The 27,801-nt window shown below is 38.9% G+C and overlaps 1 protein-coding gene across 1 annotated transcript in view; it reads left to right on the top strand.

Annotated features, from left to right (window-relative positions):
• The first annotated feature begins 733 nt into the window (after nucleotides 1-733).
• The window catches only part of CEP41 (centrosomal protein 41), a 41,873-nt gene continuing 14,805 nt past the window's right edge, over nucleotides 734-27,801 (top strand). The window contains exons 1-3 of the mRNA XM_082846489.1: nucleotides 734-824; nucleotides 13,237-13,300; nucleotides 25,925-25,972. Of these exons, the coding sequence (XP_082702615.1) occupies nucleotides 792-824; nucleotides 13,237-13,300; nucleotides 25,925-25,972 (145 nt within the window). The 5' untranslated portion in view covers nucleotides 734-791. The remainder of the gene's footprint in view (nucleotides 825-13,236; nucleotides 13,301-25,924; nucleotides 25,973-27,801) is intronic.

Genomic DNA, 27,801 nt, shown 5'->3' with positions numbered 1-27,801 from the left:
GTGGTGGGTGATGGCAGGAGTCACAATGGTTTCCATGACAACGGGACTGGGTCTTAGTCATCCTCTCATCCTCCACAAAACCTACTGCAGCTTTTCTCATAAGGTGATTATTAAATATTTGTTAAATGAATGATGAATCACAGAATGATGTGTGTGCTTTGCAATTAAGGCTGCCGTTCTGTTGCTAGCTAAAAGCTTTTAAAACAACAATAATTACTGTATTTCCACATGATATTTTGCATAATTTGCATATTAACTTAACCCGAAAATAATAAACTACAGATTCTCATCCCTGCTGAACAACCATGTCCCATATCTATCCCCTGTTGTGTAAGAGTATCCAGATGTTTGGCTAAAACGGCCTTAAAGGGGGATGGCCCTGAGCGGTATTTGTGCTTCCACATTAGCTAGAAACACTTGTTTTTTTCCACACTTTCGAGCCCCTCCCCCCTCGAGCTCTCCGCAGCCGCCCACGCGCAGTCGGCAACCTGCCCCTCCCCCCTCGCGCCCCTCTACCCGCGCTGAAGCTGGCGTCAGCGGGCCCAGCGGAGAGCCCAAAGGACCTCGGCAGCCGGTGTCCCGCGTTGCCCTTGGCAACCAGAGTGGCGTCTCACTCTCCCTTGACCCCGCAATAAGAGAGTAAACAGGGCATCCATTGGCTGGCAGGAGAAGACAGGCCAATCGGAGAAGAGGTTGTAGAGAGGCGGCTGAGCTGGATTGTGGGAGTAGGAAGCTAGGGTTAGAGGTTACCGGTGAGGCTAGAACCCCGAGCGTGGTCGGTTGGAGCAAATATGTCTGTCCGGAGGCACATTGGGAATCCTGAGGTGAGGGCCAGGTCCAGATCGGAGAATCGGAGGGGGCGGGCGTACCGGAAAAGGCTCCACGTGGGCAGGGAATACGTGGACTTCCGCCCTCCAGAAGGCGGGAAGCCGCGGCGTGAGGAGGGGTCTGGAGGGGGGAGGGAGGGGGAGGAGCGGGCCTGGGGGACTCCGAGCCCGGGCAGCCTGGCCACCATCCCGCACAGGCTTACTGTATTTGTCGCTCAAAGGAGCGAAGTGCATGAAGATACAAGTCCCTTCCCTCAAAGGGCTTACAGCCTAGGAGTGGCAGTTACAAAATATAAGTAACATCTGGATGAAGCCCAAAACGCTAAAGGAACAGAATCAAAGGAGCCATCATTTCTGATTATTGGGGTACAGAAAGAGGAGGAATAAGCAGACCAAGCCATTTGGAAAGGACGCAAAATATGACATTAGTTTTACCCTCTGCTCGATTAAGACGTTTTACTTTTTTGTCTGTTTCACCTTCAGTGCCCTGCTGCATATGTGGTCATTTCATCTCAACAAATGTTTACTGGATTCCTAAGGTGCAGGGAGTGCTAGAAATACAAAAAGATAAGACAAGGCCTTTTAGTCCTTTAACAAGTTCAGTCTAGTGAGGAAGACTTATAAACGAAATTTGAGTTCAATGTGGTTGGGAAACAGGATGTTAGGGGAGCATAGAAGAAAGCTAAGACTCAACCGAGGGAGTGAGAGAAGGGTCCTGGAGATGGTCTGAAATCCCAAGTTACTAACCAGGTGAAGAAGCATCCCAGGTAGAGAGAACATCTTGAGCCAAGTTTAGGAGCTGAGAACCATGAAAGTGGACAGTTCCTTGTAGAGAGGCAGGAGTCAAGTCTGGAAGGGCCTTCTGTACCTTGCCAGCATTCTTGGCCTTTACAGTGAACAGGAGTTGCAGCGTGTCTCATCTCAGGATGGATGCCTGTGAGCTTTGCTGAGAAAGTTGTGAGGTTGAGTTTAGGCTCTGTAGGGGAGTGCCATGATGGATTATAATGTCTACCGTGGATGTTGGGGAGGTATGTGTGGAGAGTAGTGGCTTGACCACTGTGTATTTATTTTGCCTGCTGGTCAGAATTTGAGAAGCATTGGAGTTTTAAGTAGCCGAGTTGCATGGTCAGATGTGCATTTTAGGCAGTGGTTGTAGCCACATTGTGGAGAATGGATTGAGGAGTCCAGAACTGGGGATAGGGAGATTGGTTAGGTGGTTATTATGATATGGACCTAAAGTAAGGCCATGGAACTAGGGACAGAGAGAAATACTTAGGGGATAAAATCATCATGACTTAATAATGAGCTTTGAGAAGTGAGAGTGTGATGGATGACTTAGGTTTCCAGCTTGGGCTACTCATTGGTGCTGATGCCATTAATGAGATCAGAAATATGGGAGAAAAAAGAGGAATAGTCTTAGGAGTGTAGGGGTAGAAGAGCTGGGTTGCCCTGTGCGGTTGTCCATTTGTGCTCTGGATAAAGATGTTCAGCTCACTCTCTTGTTTTCATGGGGCACAATTACTGGTAGTTTCTTGAGAAAGAATGCATAAGAAATAAATATTTTAAATTTATGTCTATGACATTAGGCATGTCTAAAAATGTTATTATTCTACCTTCATATTTATTTCCCTGAGAGTTTGGTTAAGTATAGAATTCTTGGTTGGAAATCATCAGCATATTGAAAACATTGCATTGTGGTCTTCTACTGTTCAGTTTTTGTTGTGGAGAAGTTCAAAGCCATTGTGTTCCATTGTATGTGACTTGATTGTTCCTTTCTGGAAACTTGTAGAATTTTCTGTGTCACCAGTGTTATGATGTTTCACAAAAAATTCCTTGTTATGTGTCTATTTTCACTTATCTTTGTGGGCGCCAGAAACTCATGTCCTTTCTATTCCGCAAAATTTTTAAAAATCGTTTGTTGTTGACTTTCTTCCTCAATTTTCTCTATCCTCTCTTTCTTGAATTCATTATTCTGATGTTGCTTCTATATGACTGGTTCCCTAATTTTCTTAAATTTTATCTCCTGTTTTCCAGATCTTTGTCTTTTTGTTCTCTTTGAGAGATTTAACTCTATCTTCCAATCCCTCTATTGAGTTTTTAATTTCTGCCATCACGTTTTTAATTCTTAAGAACTGTGTTTTGGACTCTGACGTCCTTTTAAAAAACCTTTATTTTGAAATAAATATAAATTCACAGGGAGTTGCAAAAATAGTACAAAGTGGCCCCATGTACCCTTCACCCAGTGACTATATTTTATGTAAATATAGTACAATATAAAAACCAGGAATCTGACATTTGTACAATGTGTGTATAGTTTGAGGCTATTTTATCACATGTGTAGATTTGATATAATCAAGATTTGCAAGTGTGTCAATTTACAATCAAGATAGAGAACTATTCCTTCACCACAAATATCTCCCTCAGGCTACCCCCTACTAGTCACATCCACTTTCCTCCCCCTCACCATCCTAACCCGTGGCAACCATTAATGTGTCCTCTTATTTCTGTAATTTTGTCATTTTGAAAACGTTACATAAATGGAATCGTACAGTATGTGACCTTCTGAGACTGGCTTTTTTCACTCCAATAATGTCCTTAAGATGCATCCAAGTTGTTGCCTGTAGCAATAGTTCATTCCTTTTTATTGCTGATTAGTATTCTGTGGTATGGATGTATAACAGTTTGTTTAACCATTCAACTATTGTAGGATATTTTGGGTGTTTTCTGTTTGGGGCATTACAAATAGAGATTTGAACTTTGGGGTACAGTTCTTTGTATGGACATTAATTTTCATTTCTCTGGGATAGATGCCCAGGAGTGCAGTTGCTGTGTTGTATGGTAAGCTTATATTTATTTTTTAAGAAACTGTCAAACCATTTTCCAGAGTGGCTATACCATTTTACATTCCCAGCACCAGTGTATGAGAGATCCAGTGTTTGCACATTCTTGGCAACATTTAGTACTGTAAATAATTTTTATTTTAGTTGTTTTAATAGGTGTGTAGTGACATCTCATCATGGTCTTAATTTGCATTTTCCTAGTTGATACTGAGGTTGAACATCTTACATTTTCCCAACAGCATTTGCTCACTTTGTGTCTCTGTGTCACATTTTGGTAATTACCACAATATTTAAAACTGTTCAATTATTATTATATTTGATATGATGATCAGTGATCTTTGATGTTACTACTACGACTTGCTGAAAGCTCAGATGATGGTTAGCATATTTTAGTAAGAAAGTATTTTTTAATTAAGATACATATATATATTTTTTAGACATAATGCTATTGCACACAATAGACTACGGTTTAGTATAAACATAACTTTTATATGCACTGGGAAACCAAAAGATTTGTGTGACTCAGTTTATCACAAAAATCACTTTATTGGGGTGGTCTGGAACAGAACCCACGATATCTCTGAGATATGCCTGTATAAGTTTTTGTGTGGATATGTTCTCTAATGATAATTTTTTAAAATATGTTTTCTCCCTATATAGTCTCAGTTTCCTCCATATTGCTATTTTTCTTTTTGTTTTGTTGGTGATATTTTTATTAGTCAGCTTTGGACTGCCATTACAAAATACCACAGAATGGGTGACTTAAACTACAGAAATTCATTTCTCATAGTTTTGGAAGCTGGGAAGTCCAAGATCAAGGTGCTGGCTGATTTGGTTTCCGGTGAAAACTCTCCTGGCTTGTGGATGGCCACTTTCACGCTATGTGTTTGGATGACCTCTTCTTTCAGTGTGCACTTGAGGGAAGAGAATGAGCTCTTTGGTGTCTATTTTTATAGGGACACTAATCCTATGGGATTTGGGCCACACCCTTATGACATCATTTAACCTTAATTACGTCCCAAAGAGGTGCAGTCCTATCTGAATACAGTCACATTGAGAGTTAGAGCTTCAACATACAAATTTGGAGGGGACATAATTCAGTCCATACATAAAATTGTTAATCTGTGTTTTTGAGTAGGAGACTTAAAAAGGTGATTGAGATCTCTGTATATTTGGGAGGAGTTTGCTGATGTGAGCTTAATTACCAGAAGATCTCAGTGGGCCATGATTTGGGGACTCCCTTTCCCAAATCTGTATCTTCAGCTCTTTCCTCTCAGGCTGGTCATTTTCTCCAGAGAACTCCCCTCTCCTGAGAGTAAAGGCCTAGTTGAATTCCTGGAAGAATTAAGGTTAGGGGCTAAATTTCAACATTAGTATGCATCATTCACCTACTACCCCTATTTTCAGTAATGATATCCTTTCCCTGTATCTGGAGACACCCCCCAGTCCAGAAACCCTTTCCAGGGAATAAATCTATAGATACCTGCTATGGTGGGGGAAGGGCAATCACCTAGTGGCACAGAGGGAGAAGGTTTTGGAGATCCAGTAGCTTCTCATTCAGCCTTCAAGCAGTCTTGCTTATTTCAGTCACTCCTTTTACTCCCACTTCTGGAGGTGCCTGGGGCTGCCAATTCCTGGGCCTTTCAAGAATTTTTCTTGGCTTTCCCTTCGATTTTCTTGAGTCCATCAAGTCATTTTCACTTGCTGATGTGCCTTCTAGACTTCAGAAATCACTTGTTATCACTTCTCCCACTCTTACTCTCTTTTTTTTTGGACTTTTTGTCTGTAAAATAGTATACTTTTAATGAGGTTTTACTGAGGTTTTGGAAGGAAGTGAAATTAGATGCATTTGTTCAATATGCTGTCTTCACCCAGTAGGCCATGACCTGTAATTATTTTATTTGCTTGTTTATTTTTGGCATACTTACAGGAAGATAAGATAGGACCTTGTCTGTACTGCGCCACTGCCTAGCACACAATAATTGTTCCTTAAATATTTGTTAAATGAGTAAATGAATATATCTGAGCTGGGAGAAGTCAAGGTTAGAGTTCACTATTTGGAAATTAGAAGCATGTAAATGGAATTAAACCTAAATGGCCGACAGAGAACCTGTAGATTAAGAAGATGGAATCCTGGGGAACACAGTGTTTAAGTGGCTGACAGAAGAATCATCCGTGTGTGATTGGAGCATCAGAGAGAGCTGTTACTGAAGCCAAGTGAAAGCTGAAGGTGGGACTATATAACAGTGTACAGAAAGGTCATGTAAGTTAGAGACTGAAAAGCAGCCATTATATTTAGCAGTTAGGGGATCTCTGACATTGGCTAGCTCCTACAGGAGCCACAGTAGAATGATGGGGACAGTAGCCACATTGCAGTGGATGGAGGAGTAAGTTGCAGTTACTCAGTGTAGTTTTTGTTTTTCTGTTTTCTCCCAAGGAGCTTAGCTAGAGGGACCTCCCTGGCAGTCCAGTGGTTAAGACTCCACGCTCCCACTGCAGGGGGCATGGGTTCGATCCCTGGTGGGGGAACTAAGATCCCATTTGTCGTGTGGCAAGGCCAAAAAAAAAAAAAAAACCCAACGAGCTTAGCTAGGAAGTAAGAAGGGTGGGTTGGCGTTCCAATTATATATTGGTTTCTTATGAGTCTCCCCCATATTTAGTGGCTTAAAACAACAATAGTCATTTATTTATTATCGCTTACAGTTCTGGAGGTTGACTAGGCTCAGCTAGGCAATTACTTGGGCTCTCTCATGTGGTTTTGCAGACAGAAACTGGGTCTAGAGTTTCTAGGAAGATATAGTCTGTTGGCTGGGAACTCAGCTGGTGCTGTCAGCCGTATCACCTACAAATGGCCTTTTCCATGTGACTTGGCCTTCCTTGTAGCTTGAGCTGGGTTCCAAGAACAAGTGTCCCAAAAGAACCAGGTGGAAGCCGTATTGTCTTTTATGATCTAGACTCAGAAGTCGTATGGCATCACTTCCATCAGTCACAGGCCCGTCCAGATTCAAGGGGAGGGAACATAGGCCCCCACCCCTCATTGGGAGGAGTGTCAACATCACAATGTGAGTGGTTGGGAAGTTCTGTTGTGGCCATCTTGAAAACTACAGTCAGCCCCAGGTGGTAGCTGCTGGCAGAGTAGGGGCTGCTGCACATGCAAACATGGGTCAAGGTTGGTGTTTGAGATCAGTAGGATTGGTCCAGATTAAAACTCCTATAAACAAAAATCTCTTTTAAAGTTGACACCTAGTCCCTTTATTTTATTGACGTCCTCTTTATACAAATGAGAGAAGTAGAGAAATTTTGAACAAAATATATAATGGAATTTTTTTTAGTCCTTAAATGTAAATCTTACTACATACATTACAATTTCAATGTGAACAACCTTGTGAGTTCCATTTTAAAAGAAGTGGGAAGTCAGAAAAGCTCATTCATTTTTGAATGACTTGTGATTCAGACAATCTCCCTCATTTTTTAAGTGATTTTCCTTCAGAAAAATCCCACTGTTGACTTCTCATTCTTCTCCCTTTTCTACAACATCCATGTATTCACAAAGCCGGGTCTCACTTTGCATATATTAGTAATCTACCAAAATACTCCTTTGATTGTGTGGCTCATATCTCAGTGTTTTTGATATCTTCCATTGTCTTCAGGGCCTAGTCCAGACCCTCAGCCTAAATTCAGGGATCTCCACCTGGTGCCTACGTATCCATGTCCAACCTTACAGCACAGGATTCCATATACCCACCGTTCTTAAACGTTTTGGGGTTATAGACCCCTTTGAAAATTTGGTGAAAGTCAAGGACCCTTTCCCTAGAAAAATGTACATATACTCAAAGTTTTACATATAGTTTCATGGGACTCATGGACCTCCTAAAGCCCATCAGTGGACCCCGTATTCAGAACCCCTGCCTGAATGAGGCTGCACAGTAAAGTGTTTAAGAGTTCAAGCTCTAGAGCCAGACTGCCCAGTTTAATTCCAGGTTCTACCACTCTTACCAGCTAACCTCAGGAAGTCACTCCACCTCTCTATGCCTGCTTCCTAATATATAGAATGTGGATAATACTAGTATATACCTTATTGGTGGTTGTGAGGATTAAATGAGATAATGGAGAGAAATGCTTAGCTGAGTGCCTGACAACATAGTTAAGTGCTCAATAAATTTTAGCAGCAATTACCTTTATTGTTGTTGTTGTATCTTCTCCAGCAAATAGAACAATTTGCCATTCTTTAAACATGCTTTTAAAGTGGCCTTGCTATTATAATTTCCTCCACTTAGAATACTTTTTCCATCCCTTTTCCCCATCTTTTTTTTTTTTTTTTTTTTTTTTTTTGGTGTGTGGTACGCGGGCCTCTCACTGTTGTGGCCTCTCCTGTTGTGGAGCACAGGCTCCCAATGCACAGGCTCAGCGGCCATGGCTCATGGGCCCAGCCACTCCGCGGCATGTGGGATCTTCCCGGACCAGGGCACGAACCCGTGTCCCCTGCATCAGCAGGTGGACTCTCAACCACTGCGCCACCAGGGAAGCCCGCTTTTCCCCATCTTTTTATCCACAGAAGCTCAACCCTTAAAACAGCTCCAGTGCCACTTCTTCCATGCAGTCTTCCTTATCACCCGCAGTGTGAGAGCTATCTTTTTGTTTCAGGTTCCTCGAGCCCTCGATGTCTGTGCTGTCCACGGGGCACTAGCACGCACACTGCGTGTTGCTCAGCTCTCAGAACCATTTCCATCCATTTGGTGTACTTATTGTTCTCACACTGGTGCAAGGCCTTGTAGCAGGTACAGAGGTAGAGCCTCTGTCCCAAGTGCAGGCAGTGAGGAGTGTTAATGGTACAAAGTGCTGTGACAATCCAGGCAGGGAAGAGATTTCTATCTGACTGGGCCCCCCAGAGGAGGAATCTTCCCGGAAGATGTGTTTGTGCTGGGTCTTAAAAGCCAACCAGAGGTTAAGGAGCAGGGATGGGGTGGGTAAACAGAGAGGGCATTATCTTTTGACCCTCCCTAGAGATGTAAGCCCCCAAAGGGCTTCTGTCGTTTTTGGTTGCTTTCAAAGAGCCTGTATGAGTACCACAAACATCAACTTTCTTAGCTTTCTCCCTTCTCTTGTTGAACTTCATTATGACCACCTATCTTATTACATTATCTTAAATATACGTCCAAAGCTGCACCTTCCACCTGGGCTCTGGGCCTCATCCTTTCCCGCTCCCTTGTTTTCATACCTGCTTGCTTCATTTTCAACCTCTTATCCAGCCCATTAGCTTATAAACATCCTCAAATCTCTCCTTTCTTCAAACAACAAAAACTATTCCTTAGCAACTCTGAAGGGGGAAAAAAAGACCATCTGGCTACTATCCTCCCTTCTCATAACACTCAACCTGCTGTTTTTGCTTCTGCTCCTGTCAATTTACTGTAACTGCATCCAGCAGGGTCATCAGCAGTGTCCTGGTGTGTTCAATCCAAATTCACTTTTCTGTTTTCTCTTCCCTGACCTGCATTCTTGTTCGCTTGTTCATATTTGACCTCTTGTTCTCTGACTTGACAGCATTGATCACTGTTGACCATTTTCTTCTTCCTGAAACTCTTCTTCTTTAATTCTCATGACCCACTTTCTTCTGGCCTCTTGCAAGTTTCACCCACAGTTTTTTTCTCCACCTGACGGTAAATGTTGGTTTTTTTTTTTTTTCTCAGCCTATACACTCTCCAGTGGTGATTGTGTCCATTCCCATGGCTTCCCCCAAATCTTGTTTTTTCTAGTCCAGAAATCTCTCCTGATCTCCAGACCCCCCAGATAGCCAGCTTACCACTTCCGTTTTGGATAACCCACAGATACCTTATATTCAAAATGCCCCAAACAGAACACATCGTGTTTTTCAATATATGCTTCCTCCGTAGTCCCTTTTTTGGGGAATGGTATCACTGTCCTTCCCCTGTTACACTAGTCAGTTTTAAAGATTTTATATCTTAAAGACTTCTTAAAACTGTCTCCCTCTCCTCATCTCTACTGCTGCTTTCTTAGGACCACAGATCCTCCGAGCACAACCTCTTACCTGATCTTTGCGCCTCCATTCTTGACTATGATCCTATTAGTTCTCCAGAGTGCTGCCAGAGTGATCTTTCTAAAATGGAAATAGAATCCCATCCCTTCTCCCTAACCTTCTTCAGTGACTCCCATCATCTACACCAGGGTTCCTCAGCTTCAGCACTATTGACATTTGGGGTCAGCTAATTCTTTTTCGGGGTTGGGGGTCTTCCTGACATTGTAGAATGTTTAGCAGCATCCCTGGCCTCTACTTACTTGATGGTAGCACACCCACCACCCAGTTCTGACAACCTAAAATGTCTCCAGACATTGACAGGTGACCCCATGAGTTGGGGGAGCAAAATTGCCTCTGTTTTATCTACAGGATAAAATCTAGGTTTCTTAGCATGGATACAAGGCCCTTTGTGTTCTTCCCCTGCCTGCCTCTTCAGCCTCATTTGACCCCATATTGCCCGCTATCCTCCAGGTCTGTCAGTTACCAGGAACCCTGTAGCTCCCACGCACCACTCCTTTAACTTGACTAACTTTCTCAGCCCTTGGATTTCAGCTCAGAAGTCACCCCGCAGGAAATAGTTCCTGACTCTTTTAGTCTGGATTAGGTGCCAATCTTACATGCTCCTGTTGCACCCCCTGCTTCCCTCTGCTTGTTCATCATGCAGTGTGACGTCTGTTCACTTGTCTCTCTTCCCAGCATCAGCGAGAGCTGGATGGGAAGGACTGTGTTTTGTTACCTCTGTGTCCTTAGCACGGTGGCTTACTCCTAGTAGGCATCCAGTAAATGTCGACTGAATGAATTGTTGGTGCTCAATAAGGCTTTGTTGAATGAATGAATAGTCCTCCTTGAAACAGCTGCTTTTCTCAGCTCTTTCACTTTCCACCATTCCATCCTGTTTATGTAATTGAAAAAAAGCTAGTTGGTCAGTAGGTCAAGAAACAGTCACCCCCAAAGCAAGGATTTTAAGGAAAAAAGTCTGGCAGTTCCATAAACTCTGTGGTGCACTGCGTAGAGTGGAACACAAATAGTTTTACGTTATGGTTGGTACCAGAAAGTCAGGAACAAGAATTTGGACCAAAATGGGAAAATGGGAAAGAAACACTACATTTTTGTACTGTAGCATATGGATTTCTCATTAGTCTATGTAAGGGAAAACCGGGGGTGGGAAGGGCTCAGCGACTGCAGCTGTCCACACTCTCTCCCCCCATCATTCTGCTGCCACCACACCTGGTCCCCAGAGACACCCTCACTTCTTAGCTATGTTGGCTGAGGTATGGACAAATCCCCTTGGTTCAGCAGAGACTAGCCTGGAATCTTTCAAAGGAGCTTTGCTAGGAAACTAGTGGGAAAAACAAAACAAAAGTAAAAACAGGAAACAGCATATAGAAATTATAAAAATACAGAGAGGAGCTATAAAAATACGAAGGAAGGAAGGAAAATGACAGAGCAAAAAGAAAATCCCTTAGCTTAAGATAACTAAGTTCCAGTTTTAGCTTCCCTAAATTTACCAGGCACATGTTTTCCCCTGGGTTTTTTGTTTCTGTTTTGTTTTGCCACAATATTGCCTCCCTCTGAAGAACTCATCCTACAGTCCTCCTTTTCAGTCTTTGAGTATTTTCCTTTTCTCACTTAAGAATCTTCTCTTTCTTCATCTAAGAGGGAGTTGGAATTGGCATTGGTCACTTTCTCTTACCGATGGCGGGTTACTGATCAGAAGGAGAAAGGAGCTTTCCAGCCTTTCTCTGAGGATAAAGTAGCTCAGGGGTTCTACTTCGTGGACCAATGCTAAGCGTCCATGACAAAGGTTTTACTTGCCTGGGGTGAAATGAAAAACACAGACAATATCAATGAGTTTTTTAGTAGCACTAAAGGACTGACCTTTTTATTCTGGGTTTTTTTCCTTTCTTTCTTACTTTTTAAGTATTAAAATAGCAGACGGTAGTTGTTAGGTTTTGCTTTGTTTTTGATGTCCTTGTCAAAATTAAATGTTGATAATTCTCTGTAGGTACCCCGGTTTTTAAAAATTCTTCCTGGTCTCTGAAGTCCAGAACTCTGACCAATAGATATTCTGTAAGACATTGAAGTGTACCCTATTTTTTTTTTTTTTTATGCTTTGTGGGTCATTTGAAAAGGTATTTTAATATGTAAATTTATTTTTCAATCCTCCAACAGGACGTGCTGTAGTTAACTATGTTTTCAAGGGCAAGTGACACAGGTTATAAAGTTTGATGTTCTGTTCTAAGGAACTATGTAGTTGCTGTAATATAATCCTCATTCTAGATATTCATTTATTGGTTGAATATCAATAAATGTGCCCACCATGTGCTAGGTACTGGGTGAAAACAAGTTTGAGTAAGTTATTGTCCCTGCCTTCAAGGAAATTCTAGACTAGGGAAGAAGGTCGAGGTGTGAACAATAGTACAAGGTTTCAGTACTCTAGGAACCAGAGAGAAAGTACCTAATTCCACCTTGGACAGCTTTATAGAGGAAGTGAAGTGTTACCCATGGACAAGTTGAGGAAAGGCATTCTAGGCAGACATTTGCTATGACTGGAACCTGAGTGAGTGTGGCAAATTTCGGGAACATTGGGGCAGCTTCAACTTGGGAACGTGGGAGAGTGGCAGAAGATGAAGTGAAGCTGGAAGGGTATTGCCCAGTTTTAATTTCCTTTTCCACAGCTACCAGTTACTGAACATATACTTTTCATACTTGTAGTCCAGAAAAAAGCCTGAGCAATAAAACTGTATTTTGTAATGTTTTTATTCATTAGCCTTCCCTCACTTAATGCCTTTTGAAAATGCCACTGAAATTTAATATGGGTAAATGCCTGGTACTTGGATTCAGAGTTTACTCCCAGAGCGTAGGACAGGGGAGACCTGACATAGCATTTTGCTGACCATAAACTTCCCTTGAGCCCATGATACGCCCCAGCTGCCCCGAGAGCAGATGCCGTCGTGGTGACTTCTGTGGAGCGTCAGACTCAAGGCAAGCAGCGGGTCCTGGCCTGGCAACATCTGGGCACTGTGCTCAGGTCTGCGTGCCACTTTTTAGGGCATGTGTGGATAAAATCTAGAGGGTATCTGAGAAGATGGCCTACAAACCATCATATAAAGAGTAAAATTAAAAAGAACAAGAGAGCTGCCTTTAGTTATTTTAATGGATTGCTTGAGGCAGGATGGAATGGCTTATTCTGGGTTGTACCAGTGGACTGGATGGAAATTAGATCAATTTTGACTCAGTGTTGGAAATAATTTTTAAGAGCTTTTTTTCCTAATTACATAGCGCTATGAGATTATTTTGACAAAATATGGAAATGTTTTGACAGAAACATGATAACCATCTTCACCTGTGGAGATACTGTAGTGTGAAGTGTCCTATTTGAAGGAACAGTTGGCCCTCTAGAGCTCCTTCCATCTTTAAATTCAATGAAATTTTAGCATTTGTTCTAATTTTTAAAGTATCTTATCTCTTTCCCAACTTTGCCACCCTTACCCTTACATTAACCCAATTATTTGTGAATTTTATTATTTTTTAGTATCTGACCAAGAGGATACCACAAAACCCAAGGTATCAGCATGTCAAGTCAAGACTAGACACTGGTAAGTAAAGACTAGAAAATAAAAACTTAAAAAAAATCTAATAGCCGATTATTGACAAAAAACAGCATGTCATGCCTGGTATGAATCACAGCTAAAAGTTTCTTACTGTCTGGGCTGATGTTTTTCTGAGCTCAGGACTTATCTTTGAAAGCTGTTTTTCAGCTTATCATTAAAAATCTCCATTCACATAACTGAGCTTACTATAAATTGAGAAACTGATAAAAACAGTATTTAATAAGTTCCAGGACTGAGGCTAATAAATATCAGGACGTCAGCCTCTATCTTGGAACACCTTAAGTATCTTCCTTAAAACTGGGATCAATAGATTATACTTGTGCATGTTTGTTCAATTCCATATTTGCACAGTGCAACTACATGCAAATTTATGGGCTACAGGACATGTAAAGATGAGTGTGAATTGTGATTTTTGTAATCAAAGAGCTTAGATTCAAGTGGAGTCAGACAGACTTGAATGAGTAACTAAAATACCAGGCAAAATTAAATTAGTGCTGCAATTCAGGTAAAATGAAATTTAAGAGTGCATTACTGCTTATTTCCATGCTGTTGACATTTTTCAGTGTGATGATGAAAACCACTCCCCAGATCCCTGGTGGATTTTCAGTCTTGTGAGATTTTGGTTGGTTGTTTAGTTTTTTTCAACATCTTAAAGTCTGCTGTGGAAAATCCATCCTATTAAGATGGTTTTGCTAGTGGATAGGGGTACCACATGCCTTTAGCAATACTGAATTTTCTACCAGTAACCTCAAGACAACGGAGAAAATAAACTGGGGTGTTGACTTTGTTTAAATCTCATTCATTTTGTCTTTCTCTTTCTCCAGTCTCCTTCAAAATTACTGTCTTCTGTTATGCATGTTTCCCCAAATAAAATAGACTTAAATTAAATGTTTTAAATGAACCACATTTGCGGATACTATTTCTTGGGACCTTTCTTTCAAACATTTTTGTGCTGTACAGATATTTATCCTTGCAAATATCCTGTTTGATGGGAGGTAAAAAATGTTATCTCTGTCTTTGAGGAGGAGGAAATTTTAGTACAGAGATTATGTGATTTACCTGAAGTTCAGTAAAGGAGATAGAACTAGGATTTGTGTGCAGGATGAGGAAGTCGATGTTGGAGACCTGGTGTGACGTCCTGGGTACTCTCACTTCGGCCACACTGTCCCAGTGCTTCCTCCAGCCTCATTTCTTCTATCACAAATGTCTTCAGCTCCTGCCTCTCTGTCTACCTCCCTTTATTTGCAATTGTGACCCACCTTTCTGGAATAAGTTATTCTGAGAGGGAAGTACTTTGATTAAAAATACCATATTTTCTCTGAGCAGTACGGACAACGTTTTAAAGACTGCTTAATGCATTTCTTTTGGAACCTTCTTAAAATTTGTAAGAGCTGAAGTCTTTTTCAGATAAATAGATTTGTCTATAGCTTCATTTTTTTTTTCTCCTGGAAGTTGAATTTTGTGAATGAAAACTGATTTCTTTCCCTTCAATTCCTCAGTTCATAACCCAAGTTTGACTCAATAATGGTGGTACCTGAAATTAATTTCAATTTTTTGGAAATTGGGATATTTCTATCTGCTTTTTATAATACAAAATAATTGCCTATCTCCTTTTATATTTTGAGGTTTTTAATCTAGTATTTTTTCTAATTAAACTTTTTATTTTGAGGTAATTGTAGATTCACATGGAATTGTAAGAAATAAAACAGAGATTCCTTGTACCCTTTACTCAGTTTCCTGTAGTAACATCTTGCAAAACTGAGCTGCGCTATCCCAACCATGATATTGACATTGATAAATACAGTCTGGCTACAGAACATTTCCATGACCACAAGGATCCCTCATATCCACTTTCCACCCTCACCTGTGCCTTAACCCGTGGCTACCACTAATCTGTTCTCCATTTCTATAGTTTTGTCTTTCACAAATGCTATATAAATGGAATCATACAATATATAAGTTTTGGGATTGGATTTTTCCGTCAGCAAATTCTCTGGAGATTCTTCCAGGTTGTTGCACGTATTAGTAGTTCATTCCTTTTTATTCCTGAGTAGTATTCCATGGTGCATTCCATACATGCACCACAGTTTAACCATTTTCCTATTGAAGGACATTTGAATTGTTTCCCCTTTTTGATTATCACAAGTAAAGGTGCTATAAACATTTGTATACAGATTTTTGTGTGAAAATAAGTCTTCATTTCTCTGGGATTAGTGCCCAGAAGTGCAATTTCTAGATTGTATGGCAGTTGCATTTGTAGTTTTTTAAGAAGCTGCCAAACTGTTTTCCAGAGTGGCTGGACCATTTTACATTCCCACCAGCAGTGTATGAGTGATCCAGTTTCTCCACATCCTCACCAGCATTTGGTGGTGTTGCCATTTTTAATTTTAGCCATTCCGATAGGTGTGTAGTAGCATATTATTGCCCTTGTGATTTGCATTTCCCTAATGACTTATGACGTTGAATATCTCTTCTTGTGCTTATTTGCCATTTGTGTATCTGTATACCTTCTTCAGTGAAATGTCTGTTCATGTTTTTTGCCTGTGTTCCAATTGGATTGTTTGCTTTTTAATTGTTGAATTTTGAGTGTTCTTTACATATCCTACCTACTAGTCCTTTGTTGGATACATGGTTTGCAAATAGTTTCTGCCAGTCTGTAGCCTGTCTTTTCATCCTCCTAACAGGGTCTTTCAAGGAGCAAAAGTTTTCAATTTGGGTGAAGTCCAGTATATCAGTGTTTCCTTTTATGGATCATGCTTTTGTTGTCAAGTCTAAGAACTCTTTGCCTAGCCTAGGTATCAAAGATTTTCTATATGCTTTTTTCTAAAAGTTTTATATTTTAGGTTTTACATTTAAGTCCATGATACATTTCTGTATAAGATGTGCAACTTAGATTGAGATTAATTTTTTGATTGTGGATGTCCAATTGCTCTAGCACCATTTGTTAAAAAGATTACCTTTCCTCCATTGAATTAGTGTGTTCACCTTTGTCAGAAACAAGTTGGGTATACTTACATGCATCTATTTCTGGGTTCTGTATTCCGTTGCATTGATTTATGTGTCTATCCCTCTGCCAATACCACAGTCTTGATTACTGTAGCTATATAATAAATTGGATACTTAAAATTGGTTAGACTGATTAGTCCCACTTTATTTTTCTTTACAAAATTATTTTAGCTACTCTAATTCCTTTGCCTTTCCATGTAAATTTTAGAATAAACTTGTTTACATTTACAAAGAAATATTGCTGTACTTTTTTTTTGTATTTATTTTATTTATCATTTATTTTTGGCTGCATTGGGTCTTTGTTGTTGCGCACGGGCTTTCTCTAGTTGTTTCTTCATCAGCATTGTATAGTTTTCAGCGTATAAATCCTATACATGTTTTGTTAGATTTACACATAAGTATTTACTTTTTTTGAGCAATTGTGAATGGTATTGCATTTTTAATTTTGGTGTCCATGTGTTCATTGCTAGCGTATAGAAATATAGCTTATTTTTTATATTTATCTTGTATCCTGAGACCTTGCTAACTCACTTATTAGGTAAAGGAGAAATTTTTGGGGTAGATTTCTTGGGCTTTTCTATGTAGACAATCATGTCATATAAAAAAAGGCAGTTTTATTTCTTCCTTTCCAGACTGTATCTGTTTATTTCCTTTTATTGCCTTACTGTACTGGCTAGAACCTCCAGAACTATGTGAAGTAAGAGTGCTTAGAGCGAACATCCTTGTCTTTACCCCAAACTTAGTGGGAAAGCATTCAGTTTTTCATGATTAAGGATAATGTTAGTTGTATCAGGTTGAGGAAGTTTCCTCCTGTTCCTATTTTTCTGAGAGTTTCTATCCTGAATGACTATTGAATTTATTGAATGCTTTTACTGCATCAGTTGATATAAACATGGTTTTTTTCTTTAGCTTGATAATATAGATTGCTTTGATTGATTTTTAAATATTGTACTAGTTTTGTATCTATAGAGTAAAACTCACTCATGGTGTATAATTCCTATTATATGTTGCTGAATTCAGTTTATTATTTCATTACAGATTTTTATGTTTATATTCATGAGGGACATTGGTTTGTAGTTTTTGGTTTGTTTTTTGGATTGTGTTTGCCTGGTTTTAGTATTATTGTAATATTGGTCTCATAAAATGAGTTGGGAAATGTTCCCTTCTGTTTTCTGGAAGAGATTATATATTATTGGTGTTAATTCTTTCTTAAACATTTGGTAGAATTGTCCAGTAAAACCATTGAGCCTGGAGATTTCTTTTTTGAGAGTTTTTAAATTTTGAATTTAATTTTTTGATAGTTATGGGGCTATTCAAATTGTTTGTTTCATATTGGATGAGTTGTGGGTTTGTGTTTTTAGAGGAAGTAGTACATTTCATCCAAGTTTTCAAATTTATGTGCGTAGAGTTGTTTGTAGTGTTCCCTTATTATCCTTCTAAAGTCTGTAATATCTAAAGTGATAGCCCATGTTTCATTCCTGATGTTGGTAATTTGTGTCTTTTCCCTTTTTTTTCTTCACTACAGGTTTGTCCATTTTATTGATCCTTTCAAAGAACCAGCTTTTGGTTTCATCAATTTTCTCTTTGTTTTTCTGTTTTAAATTTTATTGTTTTGCTCTTATCTTTATTTCCTTCCTTCTGCTTATTTTGCTCTTGTTTCTAGATTCTTGAGGTAGGAGTTTAGATTATTGATTTAAGAGTTGTTCTCTTTTTTAATGCATGTAGTTAGTGCTGTAAATTTCTCTCAGCACTGATTTAGCTGTGTCTCACAAATTTTGATATGTTGAATTTTCATTTTCATTTAGTTCAGTGTATCTTTTTATCTCCCTTAAGACTTCCTCTTTGATCCATGGATTATTTAGACATGTGTTGTTCTTGTTTTATAAATTATTTATTTATTTATTTTTGGCTGCGTTGGGTCTTCATTGCTGCGCACTGGCTTTTCTCTAGTTGCGGTGAGCGGGGGCTACTCTTTGTTGTGGTGTGCAGCCTTCTCATTGTGGTGGCTTCTCTTGTCGTGGAGCATGGGCTCTAGGCACGTGGGCTTCAGTAGTTGCAGCGCATGGGCTCAGTAGTTGTGGCTCATGTCTCTAGAGCGCAGGCTCAGTAGTTGTGGCGCGTGGGCTTAGTTGCTCTGTGGCATGTGGGATCTTCCCGGACCAGGACTCGAACCTGTGTCCCCTGCATTGGTAGGTGGATTCTTAACCATTGTGCCACCAGGGAAGTCCTGTGTGTTGTTTAGTTACAAGTGTTTGGAGGTTTTCCTGTCATCTTTCTGTTATTGACTTCCAGTTTGATTCCATTGTGGTTGGAGAATGTACTCTGTATATTTTAACTTTTTAAAATGTATTGATGTTCATTTTATTGCCCAGGATATGGTCTATCTTGGTATATGTTCCATGGACACTTGAAAAGAAGCATAGTTTTGCTTAGTGTGTTCTTTGTTTTGTCCTGATAGTCCGAGACTCCTTTTATCTTTTCCTTTCTAATTAGAGAACTTCCTTTAGCCATTCTTTAGGATAGGTCTGCTGGTGACAAATTCTCTTAGTTTTCATTCATCTGAGAATGTTTTGATTTCCTTTCATTCCTGAAGAGTATCTTCTCTAGGTATAGGATTCCGGGTTGGCAGTTCGTTTCTTTCAGCACTTGAAAAATATTGTGCCACTTTCTTCTGGCCACCTGATTTCTGATGAGAAATCTCCTGTTATTCAAACTGTTTTTCCCATATGGGTAGGGTGTCATTTATCTCTTGCTGCTTTCAAGATTTTTTTTTCTTTAGTTTTCAGAAGTTTAACTATGATATATCTTGGTGTGGATTTCTTTGGGTCTGTCCTGTTTGGAGTTTACTCAGCTTCTATATAAATCTGAAGTTCATGTCACTTGCCAAATTTGAAAAGTTTTCAGCAATTATATTTTGAGTACATTTTCAGCCCCAGCCTCTTTCTCCTCTTTCTGGTACTTTGATGGCATCTCATCACAGTCCAGCAAGGATGGAAATCAAGGCTCCCCATCTGGCCTTTGCTGTCAGTTAAGGGTAGGACATAGCTTTTCTGTGGAATGTGGCTGGAAAAAGGCAGTTATTATCTAATAGTTTTCTGTCTTGCTGTCCTTTGGCTGGAGACAGCAGGCTTTTGTTAGGGACATTTTTGGTCTATTCATAGGTATTTCTGGGTTTCTGGCTTCTTCAGCTCCAAGTCTAGTGTATATGAGGCAAAAAACAAACAGACAGCACCCAGGTAACTCAGCCATTATGTCATTCCTCGGGTCCTGAGGTCCCTAACCAGTCTGCCTTCCTCTCTCTACCTATTAGAGTCTTCTTATGTTTGTTTTATGTATAATGTACAGGATTTTTTTAAATTGAAGTATAGTTGATTTATAATATTGTGTTAAGTTTCTGGTATACAGCAAAGTGACTGTGTTTTTTATATATATATACTATATATTCTTTTTCAGATTCTTTTCCATTATAGGTTATTACAAGATATTGAATATAGTTCCCTGTGCAATACAGCAGGACTTTGTTGTTTATCTATTTTATATATAGTGGTGTGTATCTGATATTACCAAACTCTTAATTTATCCCATCTAGGATTTTTTTTATTCAATCTTTTTTTCTAATTGGTGTGTTTTCTTAAATTGAGATATAATTTACATATCATAAAATTCAACCTTTAAAAATGTACAATTCAGACATTTTTAGTACATTCACAAGGTTGTGAAACCATCACCACTATCTAATTGCAGAATTTTTTTGTCATCCCATAAAGAAATCCCGTACCCAAAGTAATCATTTCCCATTCCTTACTTTTACCAGTTCCTGGTAATCACTAATCTATCTTTTGTATCTATGAGTTTGCCTCTTCTGAACATTTCATATAAATGGAGTCATACAATATGTGACCTTTTGTGTCTGGCTTCTTTCACTTAGCGTAATGTTTTCAAGGCTCATCATTGTTGTAGCATGTATCAATACTTTATTCCATTTTATTGCCAAACTGTTCTTTTATATAGCTATTTCACATTTTGTTTATCTACTTATCATCTGGTAGATGTTTGGTTTGTTTATGCTTTTTGGCCATAATGCTGTTAAAACATTAGTGTACAAGTTTCTGTGTGAACATACGTTTTCAGTTCTCTTTGTTGATGTACCTAGGAATTGAACTGTTGGTCAGACATTAACTCTGTGTTTAATTTTTTGAGGAACTGCCAAAGTGTGTTCCAAAGTAGCTGTACTTTACATTCCCACCAGCAGTGTAGGAGGGCTCTTTTTTCCTCCACATCCTCAACAATGCTTGTTATTGTCCATCATTTTGATTATAGTCATCTTCGTGGGTGTGAAGTGGTATCTCATTGTGGTTTTCATTTGCATTTTCGTAATGAGTAATGATGTTGAGCACCTTTTAATGTGCTTATTGGCATTTATATAGCTCCTGTGGAGAAATGGCTATTCATATCATTGGTTTTTTAGTTGGGTTATTTGTCTTTTTATTATTGAGTTATAGGAGTTCTTTTACATACTCTGGATAGTAGACATTTATCAGGAGTATAATTTGCAAATATTTTCTCCCATTTTGCGGGTTGTCCAGGGATTTTGTGGTACTTAGCAGGAGGAGTAGAGAAAAGTATATCTACCTCATATTCCTGGAAGCAGAAGTCTCCCAAACTAGTTTTATAATGCCTTTGGAAGGGCCAGAGTATGCTTCATTGCTTAAAACTCAACATATTTTAAAGTCAGTGTGTGAGAAATCTAATTCTAGTGTTCAATTTTTTGTTTGTTTCAGATTTAGAAATTATTTTAAAGTCAGTTTAAGGGAAAGATTTTAATTTTTTTTCTATTTATTTTTGTGACTTACCTCCCTTTGTATTCGGTACAGTGGCCTATGGGTTATGAGCCAGGATACAGATCCCTTCAAACCTTTGGAGAGCCATCAGGGCTTGAGACAGCCCAAACCTCAGCATTTTGTCCAAATATTATCACTTATATATGTCTGCCATGAGGTGAAAAGTGTGAGGAGTCCTGGTTATGAAAACACCAGAGTTACTTTAAAGGTCAAGTAAAAGTAAGAAACTCCTGTCTGTGGTATGATTTGAAGCTCTGCAGTCAGAGCCGTGGAAATAGGCATGGTAATGAGTGAGCATTTCTCATTTCTAGGCTAAATAGATGGGTCTTTAATCTTTTCTTACCAAACAGTGAGCAGTTCAGAGTTAATCACAAGAAATCAAGAATTTCGTGGCATCTCCTGTCTTCACCCAAATCACCTTCTACTGAGCTCTTCAAAGACTGATATCTTCTTCCTGGGTAAAGATAATTTTTTATTTCTATCCTTCTGATGCTACTTCTCTTATAAACTCAAACACCAGTGTATAGCCATGGCTAGAAATATCAGAATTATTTTGAACTTCAAATATTTCTTTTGTTCCATAGGTGCCTGAGTGTATCTTACCAGCTCCCCAGCATTGCCAGACTGTGCCATGAATGGATTATGCTTCCGATGAAATCCCTGACGGCGTTTTGTTCAGTCTCCACCGCAGGGTTCTTGTGTATTCTCAAGCACCCTCTCTGGGTTTCTGCTCTGTAGCACTGCAGGCTGATTAACTTTCCAAACCACAGGGCTCTCCCTTTGTTAGTCTCCTACACTCTTTCATTGCTGGCATTATTCTCTCATTTCAATCTATATTCAATCTAATTTCAAATTTCTTTAGCTTTCTAAAATTCTGTAGACTATCTCCATTCAGTCTTTTCTAGCCTTTTTTTATTTTTTAGAAATTCACCTTAGTTTTCTTATCTCCATACAAACTAGTCATTTCCTTTTTTCTTCTTAGTCTTTACTTTTCCTGAATATCTGCTAATAGCCTTGATCTTAAGCACTCAAACTCATTATAGACTAAGTACTCTTCATTTTTATTTGGTATTTAATTCTGTTTCTTACGTCAAAGGAAGAAATGTATGTGAAAGCCTTTTACAAACCAGAGCGCACTATGCACTCGTATAACTTATTGAGATTAACAAAGGACCACTGTGCCTCTTTTCAAGCTTTCTGCTCCTTCTGAGCCAAAAGAACTTCTCCGTAGAGGAGGGAAATATTGAAGAAAAATAAAGCAATGGAATTGTCTCTTAGCAACTGAGTTCGTGCCCTATAAATCTTACCCACTTTAGATTACTGCTGCTCAAAATCACTTACTTTTCTTACTGGCTCAGTTCAAATAATGTTATTAAATTATAGGAAAACAAAGGAAAAACTCTAATGAATGAGTCACTCAGTTCGTTGATTGTGCTCTCTTTGCTTAGCACTATTGATATAGTTGAGTTGTGTTTTTCTCTTGATTCCAGTTGTAAAACTTTTTTATATATCTTTTGTTGCAACTTAAATTATAAACTAAGTAGAAGCTAAATACCATCTTATACATTTCTAGGTTACCTGAGTCCTGAAACAATATAGGTCATTTAAGTAGTATGTAACATATATGTACTATATATAAATCAGGTTGGGCATAGCTTAGAGAAAATCAGGTATCCAAAAACTCAAACCAAATTGGGGTGTGATTATTTACATTATAATATAATTCATTATAAGGATTCTTCAGCTAGTAGATCTTCATAGTATTTTTCATTTAGCAAATATTTTTGAGTGCCTCCTACACTAGACAATGGAAAGGATAAAGATATTGTGTGTGTGTGTGTGTGTGTGTGTGTGTGTGTGTGTGTGTAAATAGTTGTTTTGGGCTGTCAGTATAATAAGATAGATAAGACTTGCGCACAAATAAGGCAGTACAATGATAAATGCCTTGTGAGTGGTAAGCTGAGTGCTGTAGAAGTTCAGAGGAGGGAAAGGTCACTTCCAGCTGGGTGAGCTATTATGATTACATGGGCAAGGTGACATGTTAGAGAACCAAAGACTAACAGAGAGTTTGTCAAGTTTAGTAATTAAGGCAAGATTGAAGAGGTAGGTAAGATGTTGGTGCCTTCACGAGTAGAGCAAGGAGTTTAAACTTCAGTCAGTAAGTGATGGGGAGCCGCTGACTTTTTTTAATCAAAGTATTGTCTAGGAAAATGTATCTGGCAGTAATTTTAATTTTAAAAAATTAGTCTGTTGATAGTCTTTTAGGTGCCTTACTTTTGTGTAAAACAAAAATGTGTTTATAAATAAGTCAATTATAGAATTGATTCATTTGTATTCTTTTTAAAAGGTAGTCAAAAAACTATTCTCAGATGAAATTAGATCCAGTAAGATGAGCTGCTTAGTTAAGATATAAGCAGTATATGAAGTGGAATAAATACTACTTTTCATACTTTCTAAACTCATTTTTAGAGATTTTTTTGTGTCAGTTAGTCATTTCTCCAATTGAAGCAATGCAGAAATCCTCCATATTCTTTCCACCCCCCTCTACTTGGATAGAATGAATGGCTGTAATGAAAAGAACGTCTTATCAATAGCCCTCTTAGATTTGTTCTTAATTTAGCCAAGTATTTGTACACCTCTGCAAAAGATTTTGTTTCTCTGCCTTCTCCTTTAGTGGGAAAAATAATCAGTAGGAATGACAACCTACCTCACAGGGTCGTGAGGCTCTGCTGGTATGAAGATGAAGTGTTGTGTAAATACACCGAAAATGTTGATAACTGACTGAGAAATGGATTTTAGACATGTTGTTAGTGGAAACTGCTATAGATTGGAAATGCAATGTTTTAATAATAAAGACTATATAATAAGGTTGGCTGTTGTTTTCCATTCATAGTATGCCTCAGGGAATTTAGAGCATAAAATGGTTCCCACCCAATACTATAAAGGAAGTAACACTTCCTACATATTTACCTCACAGTGAAATCATGTTTTTAAAACAGCACAGCCAGAGAATGATATGTTTTTGTGAGCCATATTAGAAACCAGGAGGTTGGGAGTACTAATCTTGACTTAGTTACCAACTTGCTGTGTCACTGGACAAGTCAGTGATCCTTTTTGTACCTCAGTTTTTTGACGATTCTGGAAGGAGGCGTAAAGCTTCTCCAGCCAAAAGAAACTGACTGCCACATCAACAGCCTGGCACTGTAAGGGACTCAGGAACATATAACCAGAAGCTCCTACGTAAAATAGTTTAAGAATAAGACTGTAGGACGCTGAACAGCGCACCATTTGCCCTGTCTTCTAACCCCAGTACTGACCAGTCGAGTTCCCGCCCAAGTGCAGAGTTGCAGGGAAGAGGATGTGAGTCTGGGAAGGATTCATGGTTTCCACTGTGGAGATCTGGTCCCATCTCAGGTCCATTATAGCCTGAAGAACCTAGAAAAGATCATATTTTGTTCTAATCTTGGTCTTTGGTGCTATTTGGACTTCTTCTGAGATGTTCTCAGTGTCTGTCTTGAGGAGCCTCAGCTTCTGAACAGCCCTGACTACTGTCATGTCTCTCTGAGCTTTTGGAAGGATACAGTCTGGGTCCAGGACTACACTGAGTCCTGCTTTTTGGTTCTGATTTGGGGACTGTGTGTCTTCAGACGAAAAAAATTTTTAACTCAGTAGAATTTTATTCTATAATGAATTCATGACAAGGACTTAATAATAACAAATGATATAAGTTGTTTTTTGAAAATGTACTTTGGGTTTTAGAGCAAGGATTTTCTTTCTCTGCTTCTGACCTAAACATGAAGAAAAGTTCAGAATAGTGCTTGAAAACATCAGTTCATGCCATTAATTGGAAGCATTTCTTTTACCTGAAGTTGTGACTGAAACTGACTAGCTCCTCTCAAGGCTTAAAAGTTAGGAGCACAATTTTAGAAATGAGAAATTATTCTGAATGTTTTGCTATACCTTTCAGGTGCCAGATAGAGCTTGCTGTGCTGAATTGAATCAAATTGAAGCATGCCTAGTAAAAAATAATAGCCCCTGGCTTGAGAAGCAGACTTTAGTTCATTCGGAAACCAGAAGGATCCTGGCCCAGTTTTAATGCATGAAAACTCTCCAAACCACCTTGGCTAGAGCCTAGTGTTGTAGAACCAGGCCATAAAACATGAGGGTTGAGGACTCTCCACAGTGGTGGGAATCTGCTGTTATTTCTCAGCAAATCAAATCCACAGTGAATACTGGTGTACAGACTGTGTGGTCTAGTTCAGGCTGCAACATCAGCATGAATAGTGGAAGACCAAGTTCAGGAAAGAGAAGGAAACCACAAAGATTAAGTGAAGAGGAAAGGGTTGCTTGGGTAGGCACAACGGCACATTTTAGACATTCAGAGGTCATTGCTTCTTTCTCTTCCTCTGCATATCTTCCCCACAAAAAGCTTATGGGGGGATAAATGGAAGAGGAAAGGCTTTACTCAGAAAGAAAAAACATTACATGAAGTGATCATTCGTACTGCCTGGGGGGACTTAATGTTTATTGGGTGTGCACCTCAGCTTAATGCATTTGACCAGAACATTTCCCTGGATTCCTTACCTTTTAATAATGCTGTATAATCCAAAAGACTATTTACTATGTCTGATCCATTTGTCTACTGTAATTCTGTAAAAGCAGAATGGGAAGGCTTAGGGAATACTTGTACTCATTCTGTTTTCACAATGTTACTCATTTTCTTCCATGCAAAGCATAGCTAAAATCCTGCTTCTCTTTTTAGGTAACAGTATGACTAAATACATTGAGAAGCTAGAAGAGATCAAAAAAAGTGAGTAACACTACTGATGGTTTGGGATAACGGAACCCTGTAGTTGCTCTACAAGTTGGTTATTAACGAGCCTAACCACACTCTACAGCTGACACACACACAGAGCTATGGGTGTCAGGTGAGTGTGGCAGGTGCCTAGAAGGATGTGGGAAACACTGTGCCATTCTGGTCAGCTGCTAAGATTGTGGTCTTTGAGTCTGAGTTCTACCTGACTTAGATCCCATAGGAGATGTTAATGTTGGAATGTGAAATAACCTCTAGTGAAGCACTGAGAACCCAAATTTCTAGTTTCATTGTACTGCAGTCTTTATGACCTTTATTCAAGGTACTTAATCTTTCCTATTTTATTATTTTCTCTATACCTGAGATAGGAGTAATAATAACTTATAACATTCTTTTGAGTATAAATTCGACAGTATTCATGAAAGACTTAGCGGTGTAAGAAAGAAAGAGCTTATTCTTAAAGTGGTGTTATACATTATAAATTCATTGCAGTTGGCTTTCTTTTAATTAAAAATCATATTTCATGCACATCCTTTTAAAAAACTAATCTTCAGCAAAGATATGCTTCTAGTCATTGAGTGCACTGCCCTCACACAAAATCATAATTTTTCAATCTGTGTCCAAAACAGATGTAAAATGTACACATCAAATCTAGAATTAGAGAAGTAGGAACATCTATTTTCTAAGATGGATTTGTTCATAGCTTCAGTAGGAGAACCCAGTGCTAGGGCAATATTGAGCTAATGGCAGTGAAGAGGTACTCTGATTGATAGCAGTTCAGGACTTGGCTCTGGTAATACATATCTTCTGGGAAGAGAATATTACAAATCTAAAATTCACCAGAACTTCTGTTTTTACACAGCAGGCCTTTTAATTTAAATGATAATGTTCCTGTTCCTTTTGAATTGCTGCAGTATTGAGAAACCCCAGACAATAGGTCTGGACTCAGGAGCAGCTTCTTGCTGACTCTGTTATTTGCCACGTTCAACTACAAGGACTGATGCTATAGACATTTGTTTTTTAATGTGTGATGTCGCAGTATCCTTTTCTTCTTATATATTTTATATTTTAAACATTTTATGCTATATATTTTAAATGTTATATATCTGTAAAATATTCCACTTTAAGGATATATATTTTAAGTGTATATTAAAATTTTAAACTATGGAAAAAAATCTTGTTTACTCACCTAAACTTCATTGTTGTCGTCCTTAATTCATCCACAGCAAGCAAAATTCAACTGGCCTGCTTCTGTCTTGGTTTGTAGCCTCTTTCACCTCCTAAGGATTTGTAGCTGAGTGTGAGCTCACCTGTCCACACCAAAATTTGTCCCATAAAAATTGTCCCATTCCACCCAGATTGCTGAAACCCTGTTTAAAACAGTTCTTAAAAGCACAATGTGGTTTCTTTAATATCTAAACTTTAAATGGAGCTTATCTCCCGAAAGAAACACCTGTGGATTAGAGTCCTCGAAAATGCTTACTTCACCTTCCATCTTTAGAAGTTGTGAGCTTCCTTTTAGTAAGACAGCAGGTTCGTCTCACCTTTTACACGCTTTGTGCTGATTCCCCGACTAGAATTACTTCAGATTCTGGTTTGGGATCTATATTTTGGAAGATATTTCCTTCTCTTTTCCCATCTTCTGTTGTAGGTGTTCTTTTGGGTCAGAAGGGAGGAGAATATTGCCTTGTTTCATGACACCCTAAACCCGTCACTTTTCTCGGATTACCTTAGATGCCATGTCTTTCTGTGAAATCACAAACCTTGTGCTGTTACTTCCTTTGATTTGTCTTCCACTGTGAGCCCAACTTCCCTTTGCTAATAAT

This window comes from Leucopleurus acutus (assembly GCF_964270905.1).
Source record: "Leucopleurus acutus genome assembly, chromosome: 9".
Taxonomy (NCBI): domain Eukaryota; kingdom Metazoa; phylum Chordata; class Mammalia; order Artiodactyla; family Delphinidae; genus Leucopleurus; species Leucopleurus acutus.
The sequence above is the reverse complement of the archived record's forward strand: the minus strand, read 5'-3'. Positions and strand labels throughout refer to the sequence as shown.